Genomic DNA, 24,175 nt, shown 5'->3' on the forward strand with positions numbered 1-24,175 from the left:
GTGATAGTCTCAGAGTTCTGTTTAAAGCGCAGAGAGCATCATGAAGACCAAGGAACACACCAGGCAGGTCCGAGATACTGTTGTGGAGAAGTTTAAAGCCGGATTTGGATACAAAAAGATTTCCCAAGCTTTAAACATCTCAAGGAGCACTGTGCAAGCAATCATATTGAAATGGAAGGAGTATCAGACCACTGCAAATCTACCAAGACCCGGCCGTCCCTCTAAACTTTCAGCTCAAACAAGGAGAAGACTGATCAGGGATGCAGCCAAGAGGCCCATGATCACTCTGAATGAACTGCAGAGATCTACAGCTGAGGTGGGAGACTCTGTCCATAGGACACAATCAGTCGTACACTGCACAAATCTGGCCTTTATGGAAGAGTGGCAAGAAGAAAGCCATTTCTCAAAGATATCTATAAAAAGTCACCTGGGAGACACACCAAACATGTGGAAGAAGGTGCTCTGGTCAGATGAAACCAAAATCGAACTTTTTGGCCACAATGCAAAACGTTATGTTTGGCGTAAAAGCAACACAGCTCATCACCCTGAACACACCATCCCCACTGTCAAACATGGTGGTGGCAGCATCATGGTTTGGGCCTGCTTTTCTTCAGCAGGGACAGGGAAGATGGTTAAAATTGATGGGAAGATGGATGGAGCCAAATACAGGACCATTCTGGAAGAAAACCTGTTGCAGTCTGCAAATGACCTGAGACTGGAACGGAGATTTATCTTCCAACAAGACAATGATCCAAAACATAAAGCAAAATCTACAATGGAATGGTTCACAAATAAACGTATCCAGGTGTTAGAATGGCCAAGTCAAAGTCCAGACCTGAATCCCATCGAGAATCTGTGGAAAGAGCTGAAAACTGCTGTTCACAAACGCTCTCCATCCAACCTCACTGAGCTCGAGCTGTTTTGCAAGGAAGAATGGGCAAAAATTTCTGTCTCTCGATGTGCAAAACTGATAGAGACATACCCCAAGTGACTTGCAGCTGTAATCGCAGCAAAAGGTGGCGCTACAAAGTATTAACGCAAGGGGGCTGAATAATATTGCACGCCCCACTTTTCAGTTTTTTATTTCTAAAAAAAGTTTAAAATATCCAATAAATTTCGTTCCACTTCACGATTGTGTCCCACTTGTTGTTGATTCTTCACAAAAAATTACAATTTCATATCGTTATGTTTGAAGCCTGAAATGTGGCAAAAGGTTGAAAAGTTCAAGGGGGCTGAATACTTTTGCAAGGCACTGTATATATAAGATGTATATTTAAAGGTCACATAAAATACATTTCTAAAGATTAATGTTGCAAGATGCTGGTGCTGTTGATTAGAAAAAGTTCACAATTATTATATTACTAAATTGTTAAACAACGCTGCAAGATTTAACTACATTTAGCTTTTAGATTAAGACAAATTAAACAAAGGGAGAGAGAAACCAAGAATAAAATCTGAACAAAAAGGTCCTTATGTTAATAATTCAGCACAAACACAAAGTAGGAAGGTGTTAGTATCATAATGACACAGCTTTTCTGAAAACGATAATCAGGCATTACTCATAATTTTACAAAACATCAATAAATCAATGTACTGGAACATAATAAAGGAGTATTTAATCTCATCGGCCATAAACCAAATGTGGACTTTACAAGACAATAATGATAATAACTTAAATAATAAAGCTAAGATTAATCCAGATTAATCAAAAAGATGAAAGTGCTTTCATGACCTAGCCAAACTGGCTCATACCAGACTTAATCTGTCAATGCTTAATGGATTTTAACATTGCATCAACGATAATATACCAAGACAAATTTGTTAAATCACTTGAACTTTTATTTAATTGATAAAAGTACAAAGAACCATGTTCAGTGTTTTCACTGACAAACTGACAAATTTGTATATAAGAAATATAAAAAACAACAATAGAATGTGACACCTGCAACACACTTAAAAAAAAAAAGGTGGGACCACAGTGGCAAGGTGTTGGGGGCAGCCCTTCCTTTTAGTGGCCGAGGTTGGGCTTTGCAATGATTCCACAAAACTGAAACAAATAGTGTTGTCAGATCCCAAACCATTAAAAAGTCTTAAAAATAGGAAGGCGGATGGAACACAGTGCTAAACACAAATACGCTGAAGATATCAAATACTACATTTTCTTTTATATATATACACATATATATACAGTGTATCACAAAAGTGAGTACACCCCTCACATTTCTGCAGATATTTAAGTATATCTTTTCATGGGACAACACTGACAAAATGACACTTTGACACAATGAAAAGTAGTCTGTGTGCAGCTTATATAACAGTGTAAATTTATTCTTCCCTCAAAATAACTCAATATACAGCCATTAATGTCTAAACCACCGGCAACAAAAGTGAGTACACCCCTTAGTGAAAGTTCCTGAAGTGTCCATATTTTGTGTGGCCACCATTATTTCCCAAAACTGCCTTAACTCTCCTGGGCATGGAGTTTACCAGAGCTTCACAGGTTGCCACTGGAATGCTTTTCCACTCCTCCATGACGACATCACTGAGCTGGCAGATATTCGAGACTTTGCGCTCCTCCACCTTCCGCTTGAGGATGCCCCAAAGATGTTCTATTGGGTTTAGGTCTGGAGACATGCTTGGCCAGTCCATCACCTTTACCCTCAGCCTCTTCAATAAAGCAGTGGTCGTCTTAGAGGTGTGTTTGGGGTCATTATCATGCTGGAACACTGCCCTGCGACCCAGTTTCCGGAGGGAGGGGATCATGCTCTGCTTCAGTATTTCACAGTACATATTGGAGTTCATGTGTCCCTCAATGAAATGTAACTCCCCAACACCTGCTGCACCCATGCAGCCCCAGACCATGGCATTCCCACCACCATGCTTGACTGTAGGCATGACACACTTATCTTTGTACTCCTCACCTGATTGCCGCCACACATGCTTGAGACCATCTGAACCAAACAAATTAATCTTGGTCTCATCAGACCATAGGACATGGTTCCAGTAATCCATGTCCTTTGTTGACATGTCTTCAGCAAACTGTTTGCGGGCTTTCTTGTGTAGAGACTTCAGAAGAGGCTTCCTTCTGGGGTGACAGCCATGCAGACCAATTTGATGTAGTGTGCGGCGTATGGTCCGAGCACTGACAGGCTGACCCCCCACCTTTTCAATCTCTGCAGCAATGCTGACAGCACTCCTGCACCTATCTTTCAAAGACAGCAGTTGGATGTGACGCTGAGCACGTGCACTCAGCTTCTTTGGACGACCAACGCGAGGTCTGTTCTGAGTGGACCCTGCTCTTTTAAAACGCTGGATGATCTTGGCCACTGTGCTGCAGCTCAGTTTCAGGGTGTTGGCAATCTTCTTGTAGCCTTGGCCATCTTCATGTAGCGCAACAATTCGTCTTTTAAGATCTTCAGAGAGTTCTTTGCCATGAGGTGCCATGTTGGAACTTTCAGTGACCAGTATGAGAGAGTGTGAGAGCTGTACTACTAAATTGAACACACCTGCTCCCTATGCACACCTGAGACCTAGTAACACTAACAAATCACATGACATTTTGGAGGGAAAATGACAAGCAGTGCTCAATTTGGACATTTAGGGGTGTAGTCTCTTAGGGGTGTACTCACTTTTGTTGCCGGTGGTTTAGACATTAATGGCTGTATATTGAGTTATTTTGAGGGAAGAATAAATTTACACTGTTATATAAGCTGCACACAGACTACTTTTCATTGTGTCAAAGTGTCATTTTGTCAGTGTTGTCCCATGAAAAGATATACTTAAATATCTGCAGAAATGTGAGGGGTGTACTTACTTTTGTGATACACTGTATATATATATATATATATATATATATATATATATATATATATATATATATACACACACACACACAAAATACAAGTTTATCAGTGAAAACATTGGAAATATTTTCTGTAAATTAAATAAAAATTCTATAGAATTAATAAAATGACGTTCTTTTTACTGCAAAGTGTTCATGTTAATTTGTGCTGTCTTTATAGATTTTACTGTCAATGCATACATACCTTTGGTTCATATTTTTACATACAAATCATTATACATACAAAGCCAAAGTTATGCTGGGAAATCTGTACCTGGAGGTAAACCCTCTGCCAGCTCAACATCGTGTGTGTAAGATTCTGGTCTGAAAAGGTAAAAAATGTGTTAGCTGCTCTTTTAGCCTTTTTTATGACATTAGAGAAATACAATAGCAGCATGGACTCTTACCTGGGCTGGCCTACTTGTACATTATAGTGATTCAGTGTGTGTTTGACCTTGTCCATTTCAACAATAATGGAGCGATTCTCCATCCAAAATCTGTACTCCTTCTCCAACATTGGTAAAGCCTGTCTACATAGAGCATTATCGTATAGTTATTTAAAATACCTAACAACTTATAATGTACATAGATTTAAATGTGAACAAACCACTACCTGATAAAGTCGATGTCGTTAGTGGCATTATAGTAACTCTCCACCATTAGAGAAAGGAAGGGTGGCTGGCTGCGTCGCTCATAGTAAATTCTTCCTCCATTTGGTACAAAACCATACCTGCATATTAGAAAAAAAACAACTGCTTATGGTCATGCCTTAAATACTATAGACTTATAAATTTATATTTTATAAATGAAATTGTTTCACCTGTCTACCATGTTAAGGAAGTTCTGGATCATTCCTTTGGCAGTTTCCGTCATCTCAGACAGTAAGAGACCATTTAACACCCAATATGAGTCCCTAACAACAAACATATTCATTCATTTAATATAACATTATGTGGAGTTCTAACATTACATTAGTTTGTGCTTCTTGAAAGCTACAGTTATTTATTATGAAGTCCATCCATTCTTCTAGTAAACTTATTTATGTATCCACACAATTATTAAACATTAGACAGACACTAAAGTGGTAAGACTTTTACATCATGTGGATGGTTACACCACGTGCTGGACAAACAAGTCCGATCCATGGAGTCCCCACCTCGCAACTTACAGGAGTTAAAGGATCTGCTGCTAACATCTTGGTGCCAGATACCACAGCACACATTCAGGGGTCTAGTGGAGTCCATGCCTTAGTGGGTCAGGGTTGTTTTGGCAGCCCAATATTAGGAAGGTGGTAATAATGTTATGCCTGATTGGTGTATGTGTTAAGTGGGTTTTAATGAACTTTGCTTTTGGTATAAAGGTACTGTGATGGTAAATACAACCAAAAAAACTGGATTTATCCATAAGACTTCATAATGATAAATTATGTTTTACACTGCTTCAAAATCCAAAAATTGGTGAGCCTTATACAACCCAAACTAATGCTTGGTCTTTTCACACTTAACATTGAAAGAAGCTTCTGATAAACAATTATTAATCCAATAAGACAATGTGTAACTCAGAAAATAGTGTTGCAAAGATATATATGTCTTATATAAAACTGGATAACCCAGTGCTAAAGCACAACATTTTCTTAATTTGTGTGGGATACCACTTTATGAGTGAGCTGTTGTTACTTCTTAACATTTCCCCCTTCAGAAACCAGCACATAGAGTTGACTGAGACACAGTTGAGTCACATTATAATGAACACCAGATAATATCCAGAGTAACCGTGCAGCACGAACAGGAGCTAGACGGGTTGAGAGTGACTTAGTAAGGTCCTGGTAGGTTGTCACAGGTATCTGGAGCCTTGCTGACTGCAGTGCATCCCACAGCTGCTGGAGGGTGCGTGGGGGAGGATCCATAGAGTGAACCCGACGATTGAGGTGGTCACACAGATGCTCAACTGAGAAGTCTGGGGAATTAGGGGGGCAGAGTAGTACTTGGAAGTCTTGGTCGTGATCTTTCAACCAGTGTCGGACATTTCTAGCCGTGTGACACGTCGCATTGTCTTGCTGAAAGATCCCATCCGCCCCAGGGAAGACAATTGTACAATGACAGCAACAGGGGGTATATGTGCAGACCAGTAGCCGCTGCTGGTCTTTCAAAGAGGGGAAGCTCATTGTCGGCTTACATCATAAAATTTGTCAATTTATTTACACATAAATTCTGCCCTCTGTTCCTTATACAAGAAAATGGCCTGAAATGGGTTGCAGTTTGTCTTTCGACTTCACTCGCAAAATCTGCGATAGGACTGAAGCTCCTAGTGATTAAATGACTAATGAAGTGTATTGCTTTGGCAATACGAATGTCCCTATTTGTTTTGCCAATAAAGCTTCTTTTGAGTTTGAGTTTGAGAAGTGACGGTGTAGCGCTCAAACTAGCTGTCAATCAAAACGGGATTCAGCCTTTCCACTGATCCTCCAATCATCTTGCAGAAGCTCAGCGTCCACACCCGCCCACAGCCCCATTCACCCCCAGAGACGCTCAGCGTCCGGGGGCGGGACAAAATCGAGGCATTTATCCAATGACCGGTGAGTTTCGGAGCATAAAAACAAAAAATCTCAACGCAGTCCCATAGAAGTGAAGAGACGCTCAGCTTCTGCGGGCAAATGCATTGACGCTCCGGGAATGTATGAGTTACAGTGGGGCCAAAAAGTATTTAGTCAGCCACTGATTGTGCAAGTTCTCCTACTTAGAAAGATGAGAGAGGTCTGTAATTTTCATCATAGGTACACTTCAACTATGAGAGACAAAATGAGAAAAAAAATCCAGGAAATCACATTGTAGGATTTTTAAATAATTTATTTGTAAATTATGGTGGAAAATAAGTATTTGGTCAATAACAAAAGTTCAACTCAATACTTTGTAACATAACCTTTGTTGGCAATGACAGAGGTCAAACGTTTCCTGTAAGTCTTCACCAGGTTTGCACACACTGTAGCTGGTATTTTGGCCCATTCCTCCATGCAGATCTCCTCTAGAGCAGTGATGTTTTGGGGCTGTCGCTGGGCAACACGGACTCCACAAATTTTCTATGGGGTTGAGGTCTGGAGACTGGCTAGGCCACTCCAGGACCTTGAAATGCTTTTTACGGAGCCACTCCTTCGTTGCCCGAGCAGTGTGTTTGGGATCATTGTCATGCTGGAAGACCCAGCCACGTTCCATCTTCAATGCTCTCACTGATGGAAGGAGGTTTTGGCTTAAAATCTCACGATACATGGCCCTGTTCATTCTTCCCTTAACACGGATCAGTCGTCCTGTCCCCTTTGCAGAAAAACAGCCCCAAAGCATGATGTTTCCACCCCCATGCTTCACAGTAGGTATGATGTTCTTGGGTTTTTCTTCTTCCTCCAAACACGACGAGTTGAGTTTTTACCAAAAAGTTCCATTTTGGTTTCATCTGACCACATGATATTCTCCCAATCCTCTTCTGGATCATCCATATGCTCTCTGGCAAACTTCAGACGGGCCTGGACATGTACTGGCTTAAGCAGGGGGACACGCCTGGCACTGCAGGATTTGAGTCCGTCTCGGCGTAGTGTGTTACTGATGGTAACCTTTGTTACTTTGGTCCCAGCTCTCTGCAGGTCATTCATCAGGTCCCTCCGTGTAGTTCTGGGATTTTTGCTCACCGTTCTCATGATCATTTTGACCCCAAGGGAGATTATCAATGGTCTTGTATGTCTTCCATTTTCTTACAATTGCTCCCACAGTTGATTTATTCACACCAACCTGCTTGCCTATTGTAGATTCACTCTTCCCAGCCTGGTGCAGGTCTACAATTTTCTTCCTGGTGTCCTTCGACAGCTCTTTGGTCTTGGCCATGGTTGAGTTTGGAGTCTGACTGTTTGAGGCTGTGGACAGGTGTCTTTTATACAGATAACGAGGTCAAACAGGTGCCATTAATACAGGTAACGAGTGGAGGACAGAAGAGCTTCTTAAAGAAGAAGTTACAGGTCTGTGAGAGCCAGAAATCTTGCTTGTTTGTTATTGACCAAATACTTATTTTCCACCATAATTTACAAATAAATTCTTAAAAAATCCTACAATGTGATTTCCTGGATTTTTTTTTCTCATTTTGTCTCTCATAGTTGAAGTGTAGCTATGATGAAAATTACAGACCTCTCTCATCTTTCTAAGTAGGAGAACCTGCAAAATCAGTGGCTGACTAAATGCTTTTTGACCCCACTGTAAGTTAAGAAAATCGAGTCGATTTGTGATAATTAGCTGATTCTGAACGAACTCGTCTTCAAGATATACGTGTTCTAACGCATTTGTAGTCAATGAAATGTTAACACAACTGTACATATTTGACCATTTAATTTTGGACATTTTAGGGGAAGCTGAGCTTCCCTTGCAGTCTTAGAGAAATCGCCACTGGTGCAGACAGCCTATCACACACCTTATACTGTATACCAACCAAGCCAGCTCATTAATGCCACACATGCCGCAGTCAAAAGTTGGAAGTGGTCATAAAAATGTGGCTCGACTGTGTATTAAGTGCAAAGATGAAAGTTTGAGCTTATGCTGGTGGTAAACTACGGTGGCCCGCTGAGTCAAAACACGATAACATTTACAAAACAAACAAAAGCTGACAACACAACAACATTAAGGAAAAACGCAAATACAAAAAGCACAACACAACAACATTAAGGAAAAACACGAATACAAAAAGAACACAACGAAATTAAGGAAACACGAATACAAAAGGACAACACAACGAAATTAAGGAAACACGAATACAAAATGACAACACAACGAAATTAAGGAAACACTAATACAAAAGGACAACACAACGAAATTAAGGAAACACGAGTACAAAAGGACAACACAACGAAATTAAGGAAACACGAATACAAAATGACAACACAACGAAATTAAGGAAACACGAATACAAAATGACAACACAACGAAATTAAGGAAACACGAGTACAAAATGACAACACAACGAAATTAAGGAAACACAAATTCAAATCCTACAACGGAAATGCTCCCGGTCACTAGAGGGCACCTCTATCATTTTTTATCTGTATGAACATTGCAGCAAAGAAAGCAAGAAGCAGAGCAGCGTAGTGCAGAGAATCTGGATTCGGTTTAACTTTAATGTTCAGTGATATAATTCTTAATAAAATTGAGCTTTTGATAAATTTATTTCAAACCATTTTCATACAAACACATTAATGTTTCTCACCTACTACAAACTATTTTATATTAATTTTAAATAAAGATCAATAAATCTGATCATTTTATTTTGGAGATGAATTAATCTATGCAGGTCTCGTAATTTTATTTATTAGTATAAACCTCAGTGTTTCCCATTTACTACAAACTTTTTTGTTACATTTTTAGTTATATTTTCTTTTAAATTTATAGTTAAGATAAAAAAAATTTATGCTCATTGTACTGTACATCTGTATATGTATACATGACAAATAACGGATATATTACCTTATTTCATATAGGATAATTGTAAATTATAGAATTATTTGACATGATTACATTTATTAATGTAAACTATTTTATATATACACATACAGTACATACCCCTCACCTACAAACTTCTTTACATTATTAAATCATTTATTTTAATTTCTAGTTAAGATCAATAATTGTATGATAATTATATTTTACAGGTGTGTCCATTTGTGTCTAAAAATGGTTTGACATTAATCTAATTAAATAATACAAGATTTAGATGTATTTATTTATTTTTTTTATAAAAGAAATACATTTTTGTAATGCTTTGTACAAGGTTTGTAATAGGTGAAAGAAACCGATGTGTATATAAAAATTTGTTTGACATTAATACATCAAATTATATGACACTTTAATGGATTCCTTTTTCTGAAAAAAATGCACAAAATGTTATGAACACGACTCAGTTTTTCCATTAGTTTTTTTTTTTAAGTAAATAGACGTAATCTTAAAATTAAAATGAAATAACTTTTTAAGTATGTTACCTATTTTCATGTGTAAGAATTCATAAAATAAGTCTTAAGTGTTTTTTCAAGCACTTATTTAAACCAGAATGCCGAATGTCAAAAGAATGTTAAATATTAAACTAATGGGCATGAATACATACGCTTAAAATGCTTAATGATAACTAACTAATACATTGTAAATATACTGTTAAAAGGTTTATGACATTAAAACATGTTAAACTGTAAAAGCGTGGCACAGTCTGGTTAAAGCTCAAGTTAGTTGATTTTGCAATTATATTAAAACATTTGGCAAGCTAATTGCTGCCTGATGTTTAAAAAACAAAAAGGTGCTATACAATCAAACCACCGACACTAAAAAGCTCAATTTTATTAAGAATTATATCACTGAACATTAAAGTTAAACCGAATCCAGATTCTCTGCACTACGCTGCTCTGCTTCTTGCTTTCTTTGCTGCAATGTTCATACAGATAAAAAATGATAGAGGTGCCCTCTAGTGACCGGGAGCATTTCCGTTGTAGGATTTGAATTTGTGTTTCCTTCATTTCGTTGCGTTGTCCTTTTGTATTCGTGTTTCCTTAATTTCGTTGTGTTGTCCTTTTGTATTCGTGTTTCCTTAATTTCGTTGTGTTGTCCTTTTGTATTCGTGTTTCCTTAATTTCGTTGTGTTGTCCTTTTGTATTCGTGTTTCCTTAATTTCGTTGTGTTGTCATTTTGTATTCGTGTTTCCTTAATTTCGTTGTGTTGTCATTTTGTATTCGTGTTTCCTTAATTTCGTTGTGTTGTCATTTTGTATTCGTGTTTCCTTAATTTCGTTGTGTTGTCATTTTGTATTCATGTTTCCTTAATTTCGTTGTGTTGTCCTTTTGTATTCGTGTTTCCTTAATTTCGTTGTGTTGTCCTTTTGTATTCGTGTTTCCTTAATTTCGTTGTGTTGTCCTTTTGTATTCGTGTTTCCTTAATTTCGTTGTGTTGTCATTTTGTATTCGTGTTTCCTTAATTTCGTTGTGTTGTCCTTTTGTATTCGTGTTTCCTTAATTTCGTTGTGTTGTCATTTTGTATTTGTGTTTCCTTAATTTCGTTGTGTTGTCCTTTTGTATTCGTGTTTCCTTAATTTCGTTGTGTTGTCCTTTTGTATTCGTGTTTCCTTAATTTCGTTGTGTTGTCCTTTTGTATTCGTGTTTCCTTAATTTCGTTGTGTTGTCCTTTTTGTATTCGTGTTTTTCCTTAATGTTGTTGTGTTGTTCTTTTTGTATTCGCGTTTTTCCCTAATGTTGTTGTGTTGTCAGCTTTTGTTTGTTTTGTAAATGTTATCGTGTTTTGACTCAGCGGGCCACCGTAGTAAACCACTTACCAGTAGTAAAACTCAGTGAAACGTCCACCTGGTACAATGACTGGGTATGGGGAGTATATCATGGAATACAGCTGAGGATTGTCTCTGACATCATTGCTGATCTGTGAACACAAAAAAGAGAGAAAAGAATCAGAAAAAATTTAATTAAGCAAACAATGGAATGCAACAGTACTGACCTTTCGTCCAAGTGACTTCCACAAACCATGCAACGTCTCAGCCCAGCTACGAAGATTTGGGTCTGAAATTTTTTCCAGAATTTTGGGCCTACAAAAATGGCATCCACAGCATTATTCCTATGTAAGTGTTCATTTTTTAAGTTTTAGTACTAAGTACTAAGTTTTAAGTTAAGTTTAAGTTTATTTATCCCCTCCACAGATTTTTGGCAACAAACTATTAGTGAGTTTATGATATCTACTTTCTACATGACAAAAGCAATTTCTTTACAGGTGTTTGCAAACAGATAGTTTTACTTATACTACACTATATCAAAATGCAGTGGGTCAGATGTTTAATAATTTTGACTTTAAATAGCTTGGAAAATTCCAGAAAATGAAACCATGGCTTAGAAGCTTCTTAAAGGCTAATTGACATCATCTGAGTTGTGTACATGTGGCAGTATTTTAAGGTCTACTTTCAAGGTTTGTTTGACATAATAGGAAAATCTAAAGAAATCAGCCAAGACATCAGAAAAAAAAGACTTGCAGACCCCCACAAGTCTGGTTCATACTTGAGTGCAATTTCCAAACACCTGATAGTACCACATTCATCTGTTCAAATGATAAGCAAGTTTAAACACCATGGCATCAGAATAAAGAATCACAGAACTCAAGTATGGTTCATCTTGAAGAGCAATTTCTAAACAGTGAAAGGTACCACATTAATCTTTTTAAATGATAATAATCAAGTTTAAACACCATGGGCTCATGCAGCAATTATACCTTTCAGCAAGGAGATTTTATTTTTTTCTCCTAGAGCTGATTGTACTTTGATGAGAAAAATATACAACCCCAAATCAGAAACAAGTTGGGACAGAATGGAAAATGCAAATAAAATAAAAATGCAGTGTTCCTTACATTTACTTTGACTTTTATTTGATTGCAGACAGTTTGAACCCAAGATATTTCATTTGTTAATATACCTCCATTCCTGCATTTCAGGCCTGCAACACATTCCAAAAAAAGTTGGGATGGGGCAATTTAGGGCTAAGAATGAACTAAATCATGAAAAAAAAACTAAATAATGATGTAATTCCAAACAGGTGATGTCAACAGGTGATTATAATCATGGTTTGGTACAAAAGCAGCATCCAGGAAAGGCTGAGTCTTTGATGAATCTTTGTCAACAAATGTTTGAGAAAATGATTGAAATGTTTAAAAACAATGTACCTCAAAGTAAGATTGGAAGGGATTTGCATATTTCTTCCTCTACAGTGCATAATATCACTAAACGATTCAAGTAATTGGGAGGAATTTCAGTGCTTAAAGACCAAGCGTGCAAGCTTAAGCTGAATGTTTGTGAACTTTAATCCCTCGGACAGCACTGCATCAAGAACCGCCACTCAACAATAGCTGATATAACCACATGGGTGAGGGATTACTTTGGCAAACCTTTGTCAAGCACCACAATACAGAGTTACATGCACAAATACCACTTATAACTTTCCTGTGCAAAAAAGAAGCCTTATGTTATTATTATGTTATGTTATTTACACTTCTGTGATGGCAACATTAATGCAGAAAAGTACATTGAGATCTTAGAGCAACATATGCTGCCTTCAAGACATCATCTTTTCCAGGGACATCCTGCCTGCAGTCCTGACCTGTCCCCAATAGAGAATTTGTGGAGAATTCTGAAACTGAAAAAATGCAACACTGACAACCTCATAATGCACACCTTAAGACATGCTTGCAGAAAGAATTGGACAAAATAACACCTGGAACACATTACTCCCATGTATTTTAAATATTGTGAGGAATGGCAACATTACAAAGTGGTAAATGATCTATCGCCCCAACTTTTTTTGACGTGTTGCAGGCCTGACAAGAAGGTATGGATGTTTATTAAAAATTAAAATAAGGTTGACCAGACTGTCTGCAATGAAATAAAAGATCATTAAAAGATTGACCCAACTATTTGTAGAAAGCTTATAAAAATTGGTCTTTAAAATAAAAAAAATGACCCATAGTATAAGTTGTGGCAAAAAGGCTTAGGCAAAAAAAAAAGTCAGGGTAATGGAGTGGCCACCACAAAGCACTGACCTCAATCAATTTATGGACAGAACTGAAATAGTGTGTGTGAGCAAGGAGGCCAACAAACCTGACTTAGTTGCAACTAAAAGAGATAAGCTGTGGAAGGCTACCTGAAACATTTGACCCAAGTTAAACAATTGAAAGGCAATGCTGCCAAATACTAACCAAGTGTATTTAAAGTTCTGAGCCACTCAGAAAGTGAGTTTAATTGAATGTGGCTAAGATGTATGTACACTTATGACTTTAAATGTATGTAATGCACTTCACCAAATGATGTAATGTCTTACTTGTCAGGCCAGTCTGGAGGACTCCATGGCTCAAATTCTTTTCCATTATTTACAAAGTAATTACTCACAAACACTCGTAGTTCAGAGAGAGGTACAGTCTCATTTGGAAAGCTTTTTGTTAGATTAGAAAAGATGTCTACAACAACATCTAGAGGGATTCAAAATGAAAAGCATAAAGATTAGATTACATTTTAAGAATAAAGCTGTAGCATGATGTAGAAAAAAATCAAACTAGGCAAGCAGCCTAGGATACCTAATAGAAGGCCCAGGCATCATGGATGTATAAACAGTAACAATAGTTATAGCCAAGAGGTACACAAGAAACACCAGAATACATATTTGCATTTTGCTTATACTTTTACATAATATCTGTTGGCAATATCCAATCTGAATACTTTTGATAACATTACTGAAAGTATATTCAGACATGGTAAGTGAATACCACATGGGGGAATGAGTCTCAGCTGAGTTTCACATTTCCTATGTGTGAAACATGGTGATATAAAGCAGCCTTTGTGAAGCCTTAGTTGGTTCCTGCATTGTTAAAAGCTCATTTATTTATTGTGATTGTTTTACCTTTATATTGGATGTGTGTTAATTTATTACTATGCTATAGATCGTATAGTCTTGCACGTAAAATCTGATGTCAGTTTTACCCCAAACCAAGCTAAAATGTAAACTTGTCTGACCACAGAACAAGTATTCACTGTCTTTCTGTCCATCTCAGATGACTTTAGACCCAGAAAACTTGCACAAAATTAATGTATGGCTTTCTTTTTGCAAAATACAATTTCAGGTTGCTGTTCCTGATACAAAGGCGAACTGTGTTAGGTCACCATGGATTTTTCAAAGTACTCCCAATACCACCTGAGGGCTCGATGGTCACGCACATTCAGCAGCAGAGATTTCGCCAGACTACCTAAATCTTTTCAGGATATTATGAACTGTAGATGGTGAAAGGCTTAAATTCTTTGCAATCTTGCACTGAGAATGCACTGTCTTTGAACTGACTGACAATTCTATCACAAAGTTTGGTGCAAATCAGTGAACCAAAAACCCATCTGTGCAAGACTTTGGTGGATGCTCATTTTATACTCAAGCCTGGATGACCCTATGTGTTATTAGTTAAATTGCTAATTGTGGAACCTTCCAGAACAGTGTTACAATCTTAGTCTTATTAGTCTCTATCCCAACTTTGAAACATTGAAAAAGTTTTCTTTGTACTTTAATCAGGTAATTAAAAGTTCAAACAATTTAACAAATTACAGATTTTAATTTTTTTAAACGCATTTTCTCCCCTTTTTCTCCCTTTTTAGTGCATCCAATTGCCCGATTGTGTCATGCTTCCTCTCCACCAATGCCGATTCCTGCTCTGATTGAGGAGAACAAAGCTAACCCACACCCTCCGACACGTGGGCAGCATGCCGTATGCATAGTCACCCACACTTTGACGAGTGCAGTGCAGCTCAGCTTCATATTAGTGACTTATTAAACTCTTAATAGCTCAGTGAACTTACATACAGCAATAAACCTGTCACAGCCTAGAGCATGCAGGGTGGTCTATTAGTGACTTTTATTAACCCAATAAACTTACATACAGCAATAAATCTGGCAGTATCTAGAATCCACATGAATCATTATTACACACTAATAATGTACATTTACCTAATAATTCATGCTTAATAATTTGAATAAGAGCAATTATCAGTGATTATTCTTAATTTTGGCATAACAGACCCCAATTATGGGCATACTAATGAAGGTCCTCAAATGTCCCCAAAGGTCACACTGAATAGATTTAATGTATAGTGAATAAAACATTTATAAGCATCTAATTCATTCCTTATTGAGTGAAGAACACCACACGACATTAATACACCCTTAATTATCTATGTGTATACAGTATGTTACTATGTATGTATTTTACACATACACACATAAAAACATGTAAATAACACTAGACAGACTATTTTAAACTCTTCTAAGTGCAGATCTACAGTTCATTGTGTATAAGGTACACTATATGGCCAAAAGTATTTGGACACGTGACCATGAACTTCTAGGACATTTCATTTTGAAAAGAAATGGTATTAAAATAGAGTGACCTCTGTGTGATTTTAACAAGAGCCACTCTTCAAAGGGCTTCAAACAAGACTTTGAGGTATCTCTGTGGGAATTTGTGCCAATTTAGTCAAAAGAGCATTGGTATGGCTGGGCACTGATGTTAGGCAGTGTAATACAAAGCTGTTCAGTGGGGCCGAGGTCAGGGCTCTGTGCAGGCCACTGGAGTTTTCTTCATTTCTTTATAAACCTTGCTTTGTGCACAGGGATAAAGTAATGCTTGAACAGGACAGGGCATTTCCTAAGCAGGAACCACATAATGTCCCTTATATAACTGATTTATTACATCTGTTGGCAACATCTGTGGCTGAAACACAATAATTCAAACATTTGAAGGGGTGTACCAATACTTTCGTGTACATATAGTGTATCAGGGATAAAAAGAATGAAAAACAAACCAAACAGTTCTCTCACCAGGTGCTGCAGTCAACTTCATATCCACAAAGGCTTTATTGTCATCAAACAGTTTGGCCATCTGTACTTGTCTCAAGAGCTCCCCAGTACAGTAGATTTTGCTATTACACACAAAGATAACCAGGCAACACAGCAGTTAGTCTGTACATCCACCCACACCATGTTCCAGGTTGAGATGATAACAACATAATAATGTTTCTTTCTCAACAGCTTTAATCATGGTTCAAAGTTCATGCTTTTAAAATATATACTGATTATAAAGCTTATCACAGTTCAGTAAAGAACATTAGATGATGTTAGTGGAAAAGTTCATAATCTGCCAACTTTTTCCTCATTAATTGCTGTTGTCACAAACTGAAATAATAATTTGCTTGATATTTTAGCAACAAGGTGTTTTGTGTGGAAAAAAAAAACTCTTTTGGCAGCTCTTACAGACAATAGTAACTTTGGATAAAGTTGTGTGTGTGTGTAAATATACAGTACATATATACATACACAGACCAGGCATAACATTATGACCACTGACCGGTGAAGTGAATAACACTGATTATCTCTTCTTCACGGCACCTGTTAGTGGGTGGGATATATTAGGCAGCAAGTGAACATTTTATCCTTAAAGTTGATGTGTTAGAAGCAGGAAAAATGGGCAAGCGTAAAGATTTGAGCGAGTTTGACAAGGGCCAAATTGTGATGGCTAGACGATTGGGTCAGAGCATCTCCAAACTGCAGCTCTTGTGGGGTGTTCCCGGTCTGCATTGGTCAGTATCTATTAAAAGTGGTCCAAGGAAGGAACAGTGGTAAACCGGCGACAGGGTCATGGGCGGCCAAAGCTTATTGATGCACGTGGGGAGCAAAGGCTGGCCCGTGTGGTCCGAACCAACAGACGAGCTACTGTAGCTTAAGTTAAAGAAGAAGTTAATGCTGGTTCTGATAGAAAGATGTCAGAATACACAGAACATCGCAGTGTGTTGCGTAAGGGGCAGCATAGCCGCAGACCAGTCAGGATGCCCATGCTGATAATGGGCACATGAGCATCGGAACTGGACCACGGAGCAATAGAAGAACGTGGCCTTTTACATCACGTGGATGGCCAAGTGCATGTGCATTGCTTACCTGAACACATGGCACCAGGATGCACTATGGGAAGAAGGCAAGCCGGCGGAGGCAGTGTGATGCTTGTAATTAATACAGTTTAAACTGCTAAACTCTGGCCCTGGAGGCAGCTTGCCTATCTCTTGCTTGTCCTCTGTTCCCACTTCAGGCTGCAGATATTTATTGTTTTTTCTCTTTATACTATATTACTTCATCCATTTTATATTTTGTTATTAATTTCTTCCATTTTTTCATGGCTTTTCATGGCTTTTACCCCACAGTATATAGTATCCTGCAAATTTGATTTATTTTGTAACTCTCATAGGTGCAGGGCTAACGTATATGGAGATGAACCAGTGACAACTTGAAATGCAATTACTTCAGTGGATGAATGTGAAATGCAACACACGTCATTGCTTTTCCATAGTGACATGCGGTAAAGATGACAAAATAAAAGCAAAACTTCTATTTCATTGTTCTCAAGTCGCTTGACCTCTATACTGAAAAACAAGGATTTGCATTTAAAAACAAATGCTGATTTAGTGCCAAAATTGAATACAAATCAGCTTGAAATGCAATCAGCTGGCAGCTGATGCACAAGTAGACACTGAAATGAAACAAAATTTTTCCAAGATCAGGGTGCAACACAGTATACACAGTGCAGATAAAAAACTGTGATAAAGAACTATAATAAATACAGGGTTGTATAAGCTACAGTGAGTTGAATCAGTGTGAGAGCTTGAAAGAGAGAAGTGTGTGTGAATATACAAATATACAGTACAATGCACATTTAAAGCAGAACACAAAAAAATACTATATAGCTGCTAGATGATTTCATTTCAAGCTGATTTATATTCAGTTCTGACACAAATTCATCAATTTGTTTTTTTTTTTAAATGCAAATCCTTGTCTTGTTAGGTTTCCTGCACTCTATCCTCAGCTTCCAAATGAGCTATATAAATTACAAATAAATAGACCTACCAATGTTTAATTCTTTCGCGGACATGTAATGGCTCAGTGCTGTTGACATGATGCTCCCACTAAGTGTTCTGTTTTGCTTCTGATTTGTCTAATTGCTTTGGTGCATTCGCTGTGCTTTGTTTTTACCATGTAGGTTTTGCACTGGGTGAAAGAACAGAGATGTTTGCAATGCAGATGATTGCCTATTGTTTGGAACAGCTGTCTGTGTAAATTGCAGATTAATACACCAGGCACTCAGGTGGCACTCATAAATAAGGGCTATCCAACTACTGCTGGAGTCCCGGGTTTGAATCCCCAGTGGCGCAATCGGCTTGTTGAGTGTCTAAATACAGACACGATCGGCTGTGTCTACAGGGGCGGCCAAGGCCCCGCAATGGATAGGTGTCCTGTCTGGGGTGTTAGTGTATTACGCCCGGTGATCCCACAGAAACCGGACCTACGGTAACCCTTACCAGAATGAAACGGTAAAACATAAAAAATAATCATACCAGTTGTTTTGGCATACATGGTTAGAAAATTTTTTGGAAAAAGATAAAAAGATAAATGAAAGAAAAGTGGTTAAACTTGTTCTCTTACACTGTAAATCAGAGGTCCCCCAACCACCTGGCCATGGACCGGTACCGGTCCGTTGGTCATTTATTACCAGGCCACAGAGAAAGAATAAATAATTATAAATCGCTACAAGAAACTTTACATTTCCAATACTCTTTGAGTGTTAGTGTCTCTAACCACCACTAGGTCTCGTTGCAGCAAAAAAAACCTTAAAGTTCCCAGTTTCCCACCAAATTTCCATTCTATAGTTATTCTATTTTGAATCCTCCCGCCCCCACCGGTCCGTCAAAGTATATCTTATATGAAACTGGTCTGTGCTGCAAAAAAGGTTGGGAAGCGCTGCTGTAAATGACAGAGGTATATGTTATGTTAAGCAAATTACAGTAAATCAAACAGATTAACACAATGTTTACAAGAATAAAGACCTTACCTCTCGCATGGCGGTGGGAGAGCAGCACCAGCTGCATTCAGAAGAGAGAGTAAAATGATCCATAAGCAGGCCATTGTCTGAAATCAATTCAGGATTACACTAACCAGCTCTGATCAGTTGTCTGCAGACTCTGTGTGACTGCATAGAACAGCAGCGGCCAACATATCTAAAATGATCTATGAATAACAAGTGTTAATAAGTCCTCAGGTTAAGCTCCTCCCAGACTACATGTCTTTTTGGTTTCCCTTAATGCTCAGTAAGCACACATTAGAAAGGTCTTTACTGTTTTTAACCAAAATTACTGAAACACTTAAAGTAACCGCAGTATAATTTTACATTTAAACTTTTTTTGAAGTTAAATAATGAAATACCTAATCATTCAAGTTCATAAGAAATTATATGTTCAAGGATGGGCAAGGTTCAAACGGTGAGCAAAATACCCCACAGTTTGGAAACATTTCTTAATGATTTCAATTAATAGTTTATAATGTTTTTTTTTTATATAATTTATATTTTCATTTCTTTACTTACCAATTTGATCCGGTCAGGGTTGTGGTAGGTTTATCTCTAAAACTCTTAAGTGTCTTCACAGGAAGCTGTGGTGAGTACTTACCAGTGGCGATTTCTCTAAGACTGCAAGGGAAGCTCAGCTTCCCCTAGAATGTCAAAAATTAAATGGTCAAATATGTACAGTTGTGTTAACATTTCATTGACTACAAATGCGTTAGAACACGTTCATCTCGAAGACGAGTTCGTTCAGAATCGGCTACTTATCACAAATCGACTGACTCGATTTTGTTAACTTCTCATACATTCCCGCAGCATCAATGCATTTGCCCGCAGAAGCTGAGCGTCTATTCTCTTCAATGGGACTGCATGGAATGGTTTTTTTCATTGGTTCGAAACTCGCCGGTCATTGGATAAATGCCACGATTTTGTCCCGCCCCCGGACACTGAGCGTCTCTGGGGGTGAATGGAGCTGTAGGCGGGTCTGGACGCGGAGCTTCTGCAAGATGATTGAAGGATCAGTCGAAAGGCCGAATCCCATTTTGATTGACAGCTATTTTGAGATCTACACCATCACTTAATCACTGGGAGCTTCAGTCCCATCGCGGATTTTGCGAGTGAAGTCGAAAGACAAACTGCAACCCATTTCAGGCCATTTTCTTAAAAAGGAACGGAGGGCAGAATTTATGTATAAATAAATTGACAAATTTTATAATGTAAGCCGACAATGAGCTTCCCCTCTTTGAAAGACCAGCAGCCACCACTGGTACTTACCATAGTTGGTCTGGAGAGAAACAAGCCAAGTTTCGAGCAGCCAAAAGCCATTGATGCCAAAGAACATAAACGCTATGGCATTCCAACAGAACTCTTCTGTCTATCAGGCTACATGGTCACAGGTAGCCTGACGGACAGTAGAAAGTGCCTGTCCACCATCCAAAGGCTATGCAGTCCATCGCCACCGGACATGACATCAGTGCAGGTGGTCACATGGTCTAACGAATTCTGTTTTTTTCCCCAGTATCATGTGGAGAACAGGACAAGCGTACTATGCTTATGCACAAAAAAAAAAAGACATCAACAGGATGCACTGTAGGACTATTCAGTTCACATCATAAAGTTTAAGGGACCTGCTGGTAATGCCTTGACACAAGATATCACAGATTTCCACACTTTTATATTTTTTAGTGGAAACGGTGAGGGTGGGAGTAGTAATTGGTCGTGACAGACAGAGAGCTTATAGTCCGGATTTAGCACCATCTGATTTCCACCTTTTTAGACACTCAAAGAAGCTTTAAGGGGAAGAAGATTTTCATGTGATGATGTGAAAGCAGCGATGCATCAGTGGCTACGCACTTAACTAAAAACATTTTTGCTAATGGCATTAAAATGGTAGGAAAGTGATGTGATTTGTTGTGAAAATTAAATTAAGCATACAGTCTCAGGTGGCGCAGGGGTAAAAACACACTTTGCAACCAGAGCTCGGATCTCGAATACATCGTATCGAATCTCAGCTCTGCCTTGTTCACATGAACAACGATTGGCCTGTTGTTCAGATGGGCGGGACTAAGCCGGATACGGGTCTCTCTCTGTCAGACTGGTGCAATTACGACCTCTGCTGGCTGATTAGAGGCGCCTACACAGAGATGAGGAAAGAGTGCTCTAAGGGTGTGTCTCTCTGTACACAACGCTAGGTGGCACAACACTCGTCAATGTATGGGTGATAAGATGCATACGGCTTGCTGCCCATGTGTCAGAGGGGGCATGGGTTAGTTTAGATCTCCGCGGTCAGAGAAGGGATCGGCATAGGCGGAGAGGAAGCATGATGCAATTGGGCACGCTAAAGAGGGAGAAAATGCATAAAAAAAAAAAAGAAATGTAAACTGGCTAAATGAGCCAGTCCTCCCCAAGGCCCTACACATACTCCTAATTAACCTGATGTCATTCAACAATTCCAAAAATGTTCTTGTATGTTGATACATTTATGCACTCTCTAATCACATTTATAATTCTATTGTTAGTAGGTGATCCAAAATGAGCAAACAAATAGAATTAGGTCACTGAAAAAGGTTAAAAACGCCATGTCATACAGAAGGAATGAATGCCACCATGATCTTGACAGTAATGTACTGTTAGTTTCACTAATTTACCACATGGTGGAGACAACTGTTCCCTGTAAAAACGTGCATAGACTTTGCAGCGTCCTCAAACTGTAGTAAAATGCTCAGTTAAAATTTTTATAGGCAGTCCTTATTGAATGTGTTCTTGTTATAAATCACTTTAGATTTCTGAATGAATGAATAGGAATGATAGTGCATTAAATTACAGGTCTAAGGCAACTGGCATACATTTAAAATAGCACAATTTTTACATTACCTTCAATTTTAATCATTCATAGTTGAACCTGATGGAAACAATGCATTAAAAAAAAGGTTCAGTCGAGAAAAAGATGAGTTAACACAATAACAAATCAAAACCACCACATAGCTTTACATCAGTGAGCTTTATTTAAACCAAATTTTAATTAGCCATATTTCACATTTGTCCATTAGCATCACTGAGGAAACTTGAATCCCAATGTATAATTTAGAAATAAAAATATCTTTTGGTTTTCAATGTCTCAATTAATAATAAAAAAAGAAATTCTGGGCACATTGTACCATGTTTTCCTGCTCCCATAAACTGCCTTAGAATTTTCTTCATTTCCAATTACATTGCTTACCCACCCAATCATCCCAACTGATTCATCTTTACCTTTATTCCTTTACAACCAAAAACACCATCCAGCTGTTCACACGTCAGATCACTAAGAAGTTGAACTGCAGCTTTTTCTTTGCTTTTTTCCACCTGATTTATTAAGTTCATTTGTTGATTTGTTTCACCAAACAAAATTCAGGTTTGTAGGGAAAACCCACTAAACGTCTATTATTGCAGTCCTCCAGAATGACAAGATCTCGTTTTGGAGCAAAGGTAAAGATGCATCAGGGCAGCAGCTTCCCTCCCGACCACCCTAAATTGAAGATGAAGATTGAGCTTGAGATCTTTTAGGGAAAGTGATAATGTAGTCGAATTATAATAACGGCGAGACGCTCTCCAGCTCAATCTTCATATAAACGCACTATAGAAAAGACTACAGCACATCTAATTACACATGGAAATACATACAGGTGACGATCGATTTCAACACTCAAGAGATATGCTGTAGTCTTTTAATAAAATAAAAATAAATAAATAAATAAAAGCAAGACGGCTGCCAAATCTTGATATAACTCTTATTCTCTCTTCTAAAGCCACACAGATAGCTTTTAAATTCTTTAGAATCCCCCCCCCCCCCTTCAAAAAAAAAGCCAATTAAAATAAGTGTGCCATGTGTGTATTTTAACCCCACTGTAAAAAAGAGAATAAGAGTCAGAGTTCAAGCCATGTCACTAACTGGTGCTCCAGCTTCACGGATTTGAGTTGTTTAAAATCCTACTATCAAAGTATCCAATGTGTAATCTTGGTAGATGCATTTGCAAACTACAGCTGCAACACCACCTAGCGTACAAGGCTGACCCAACAAAAAGGAACGTCTCACCATTACACCTTTACTTGGTATGCCTATGGATTGTCAGGCAACTTTTAGTCACTGGCATCAGCTTGCACAGTGAAAGGGGAGTTGAGATTACAATAAGACCACAAGTTATAAGACTCCCACCCACATTCCCAAGCCTAAGTGGCAAAATTCAAAAGCCACCATCACCTTATTGAGTACAAAATGCTGTTCCCCCCCCCCCCCCCCCCCCCCCGAACATCCTTCCACATTTTAGTGTTTAAACAAAATGACAAAGATCTTTAATACAATGAACACATTTTGGTTCTTAGCACTCATTATTTTTTACCAATGTTCTATACCCTTATACCCTCCCTCCCAACACCCATTAACATTTTGGCCCATATAGGGTTAAAGACAGCAGGTCACTACAGCCAAGTATTATGGCCCAGTCCCAAAAAATTAAGTGCAGCACAGACTGATAAGGTTTCATTCTGATTCGTCAGCTTCTTGTGAGAAACTGGACATTATATATACAACCAGCTGGTTTACAATGTTCTGCAACTTTTCTTTATCGCTACATTTTGTCACAATCATCATTGTAGCATATTGTTAGGAACTCAAATGATCTCTCCACTTAAAGTACATATTTTCTTTACCTGAAAGCATCGTGAACTAGTGCCAATGACGGTAAACATAAATCATACTTGAACCCACCCCCCACCCTAAAAGACTGCCAATTATAGCTGCATTGCAGCAAGAATCTTTACTACATATTTAAATTTTTCTCCACTTTGACCAAGGACCCAACAAGTGCCTTGGAAGTCAGCGAAA

The 24,175-nt window shown here is 38.2% G+C and overlaps 1 protein-coding gene across 1 annotated transcript in view; it reads right to left on the minus strand.

The window, feature by feature from the left end:
• The window catches only part of treh (trehalase (brush-border membrane glycoprotein)), a 41,308-nt gene extending 21,929 nt beyond the window's left edge, over positions 1 to 19,379 (minus strand). Inside the window, exons 1-9 of the mRNA XM_063004528.1 lie at positions 19,306 to 19,379; positions 16,251 to 16,351; positions 13,716 to 13,863; positions 11,356 to 11,443; positions 11,180 to 11,280; positions 4,662 to 4,754; positions 4,455 to 4,571; positions 4,249 to 4,371; positions 4,116 to 4,165 (exon numbers count right to left, since the gene is read on the minus strand). Coding sequence (XP_062860598.1) covers positions 4,116 to 4,165; positions 4,249 to 4,371; positions 4,455 to 4,571; positions 4,662 to 4,754; positions 11,180 to 11,280; positions 11,356 to 11,443; positions 13,716 to 13,863; positions 16,251 to 16,351; positions 19,306 to 19,379 — 895 coding nt within the window. The remainder of the gene's footprint in view (positions 1 to 4,115; positions 4,166 to 4,248; positions 4,372 to 4,454; positions 4,572 to 4,661; positions 4,755 to 11,179; positions 11,281 to 11,355; positions 11,444 to 13,715; positions 13,864 to 16,250; positions 16,352 to 19,305) is intronic.
• Positions 19,380 to 24,175: the final 4,796 nt, after the last annotated feature.

Source organism: Trichomycterus rosablanca, chromosome 11, assembly GCF_030014385.1.
Source record: "Trichomycterus rosablanca isolate fTriRos1 chromosome 11, fTriRos1.hap1, whole genome shotgun sequence".
Taxonomy (NCBI): domain Eukaryota; kingdom Metazoa; phylum Chordata; class Actinopteri; order Siluriformes; family Trichomycteridae; genus Trichomycterus; species Trichomycterus rosablanca.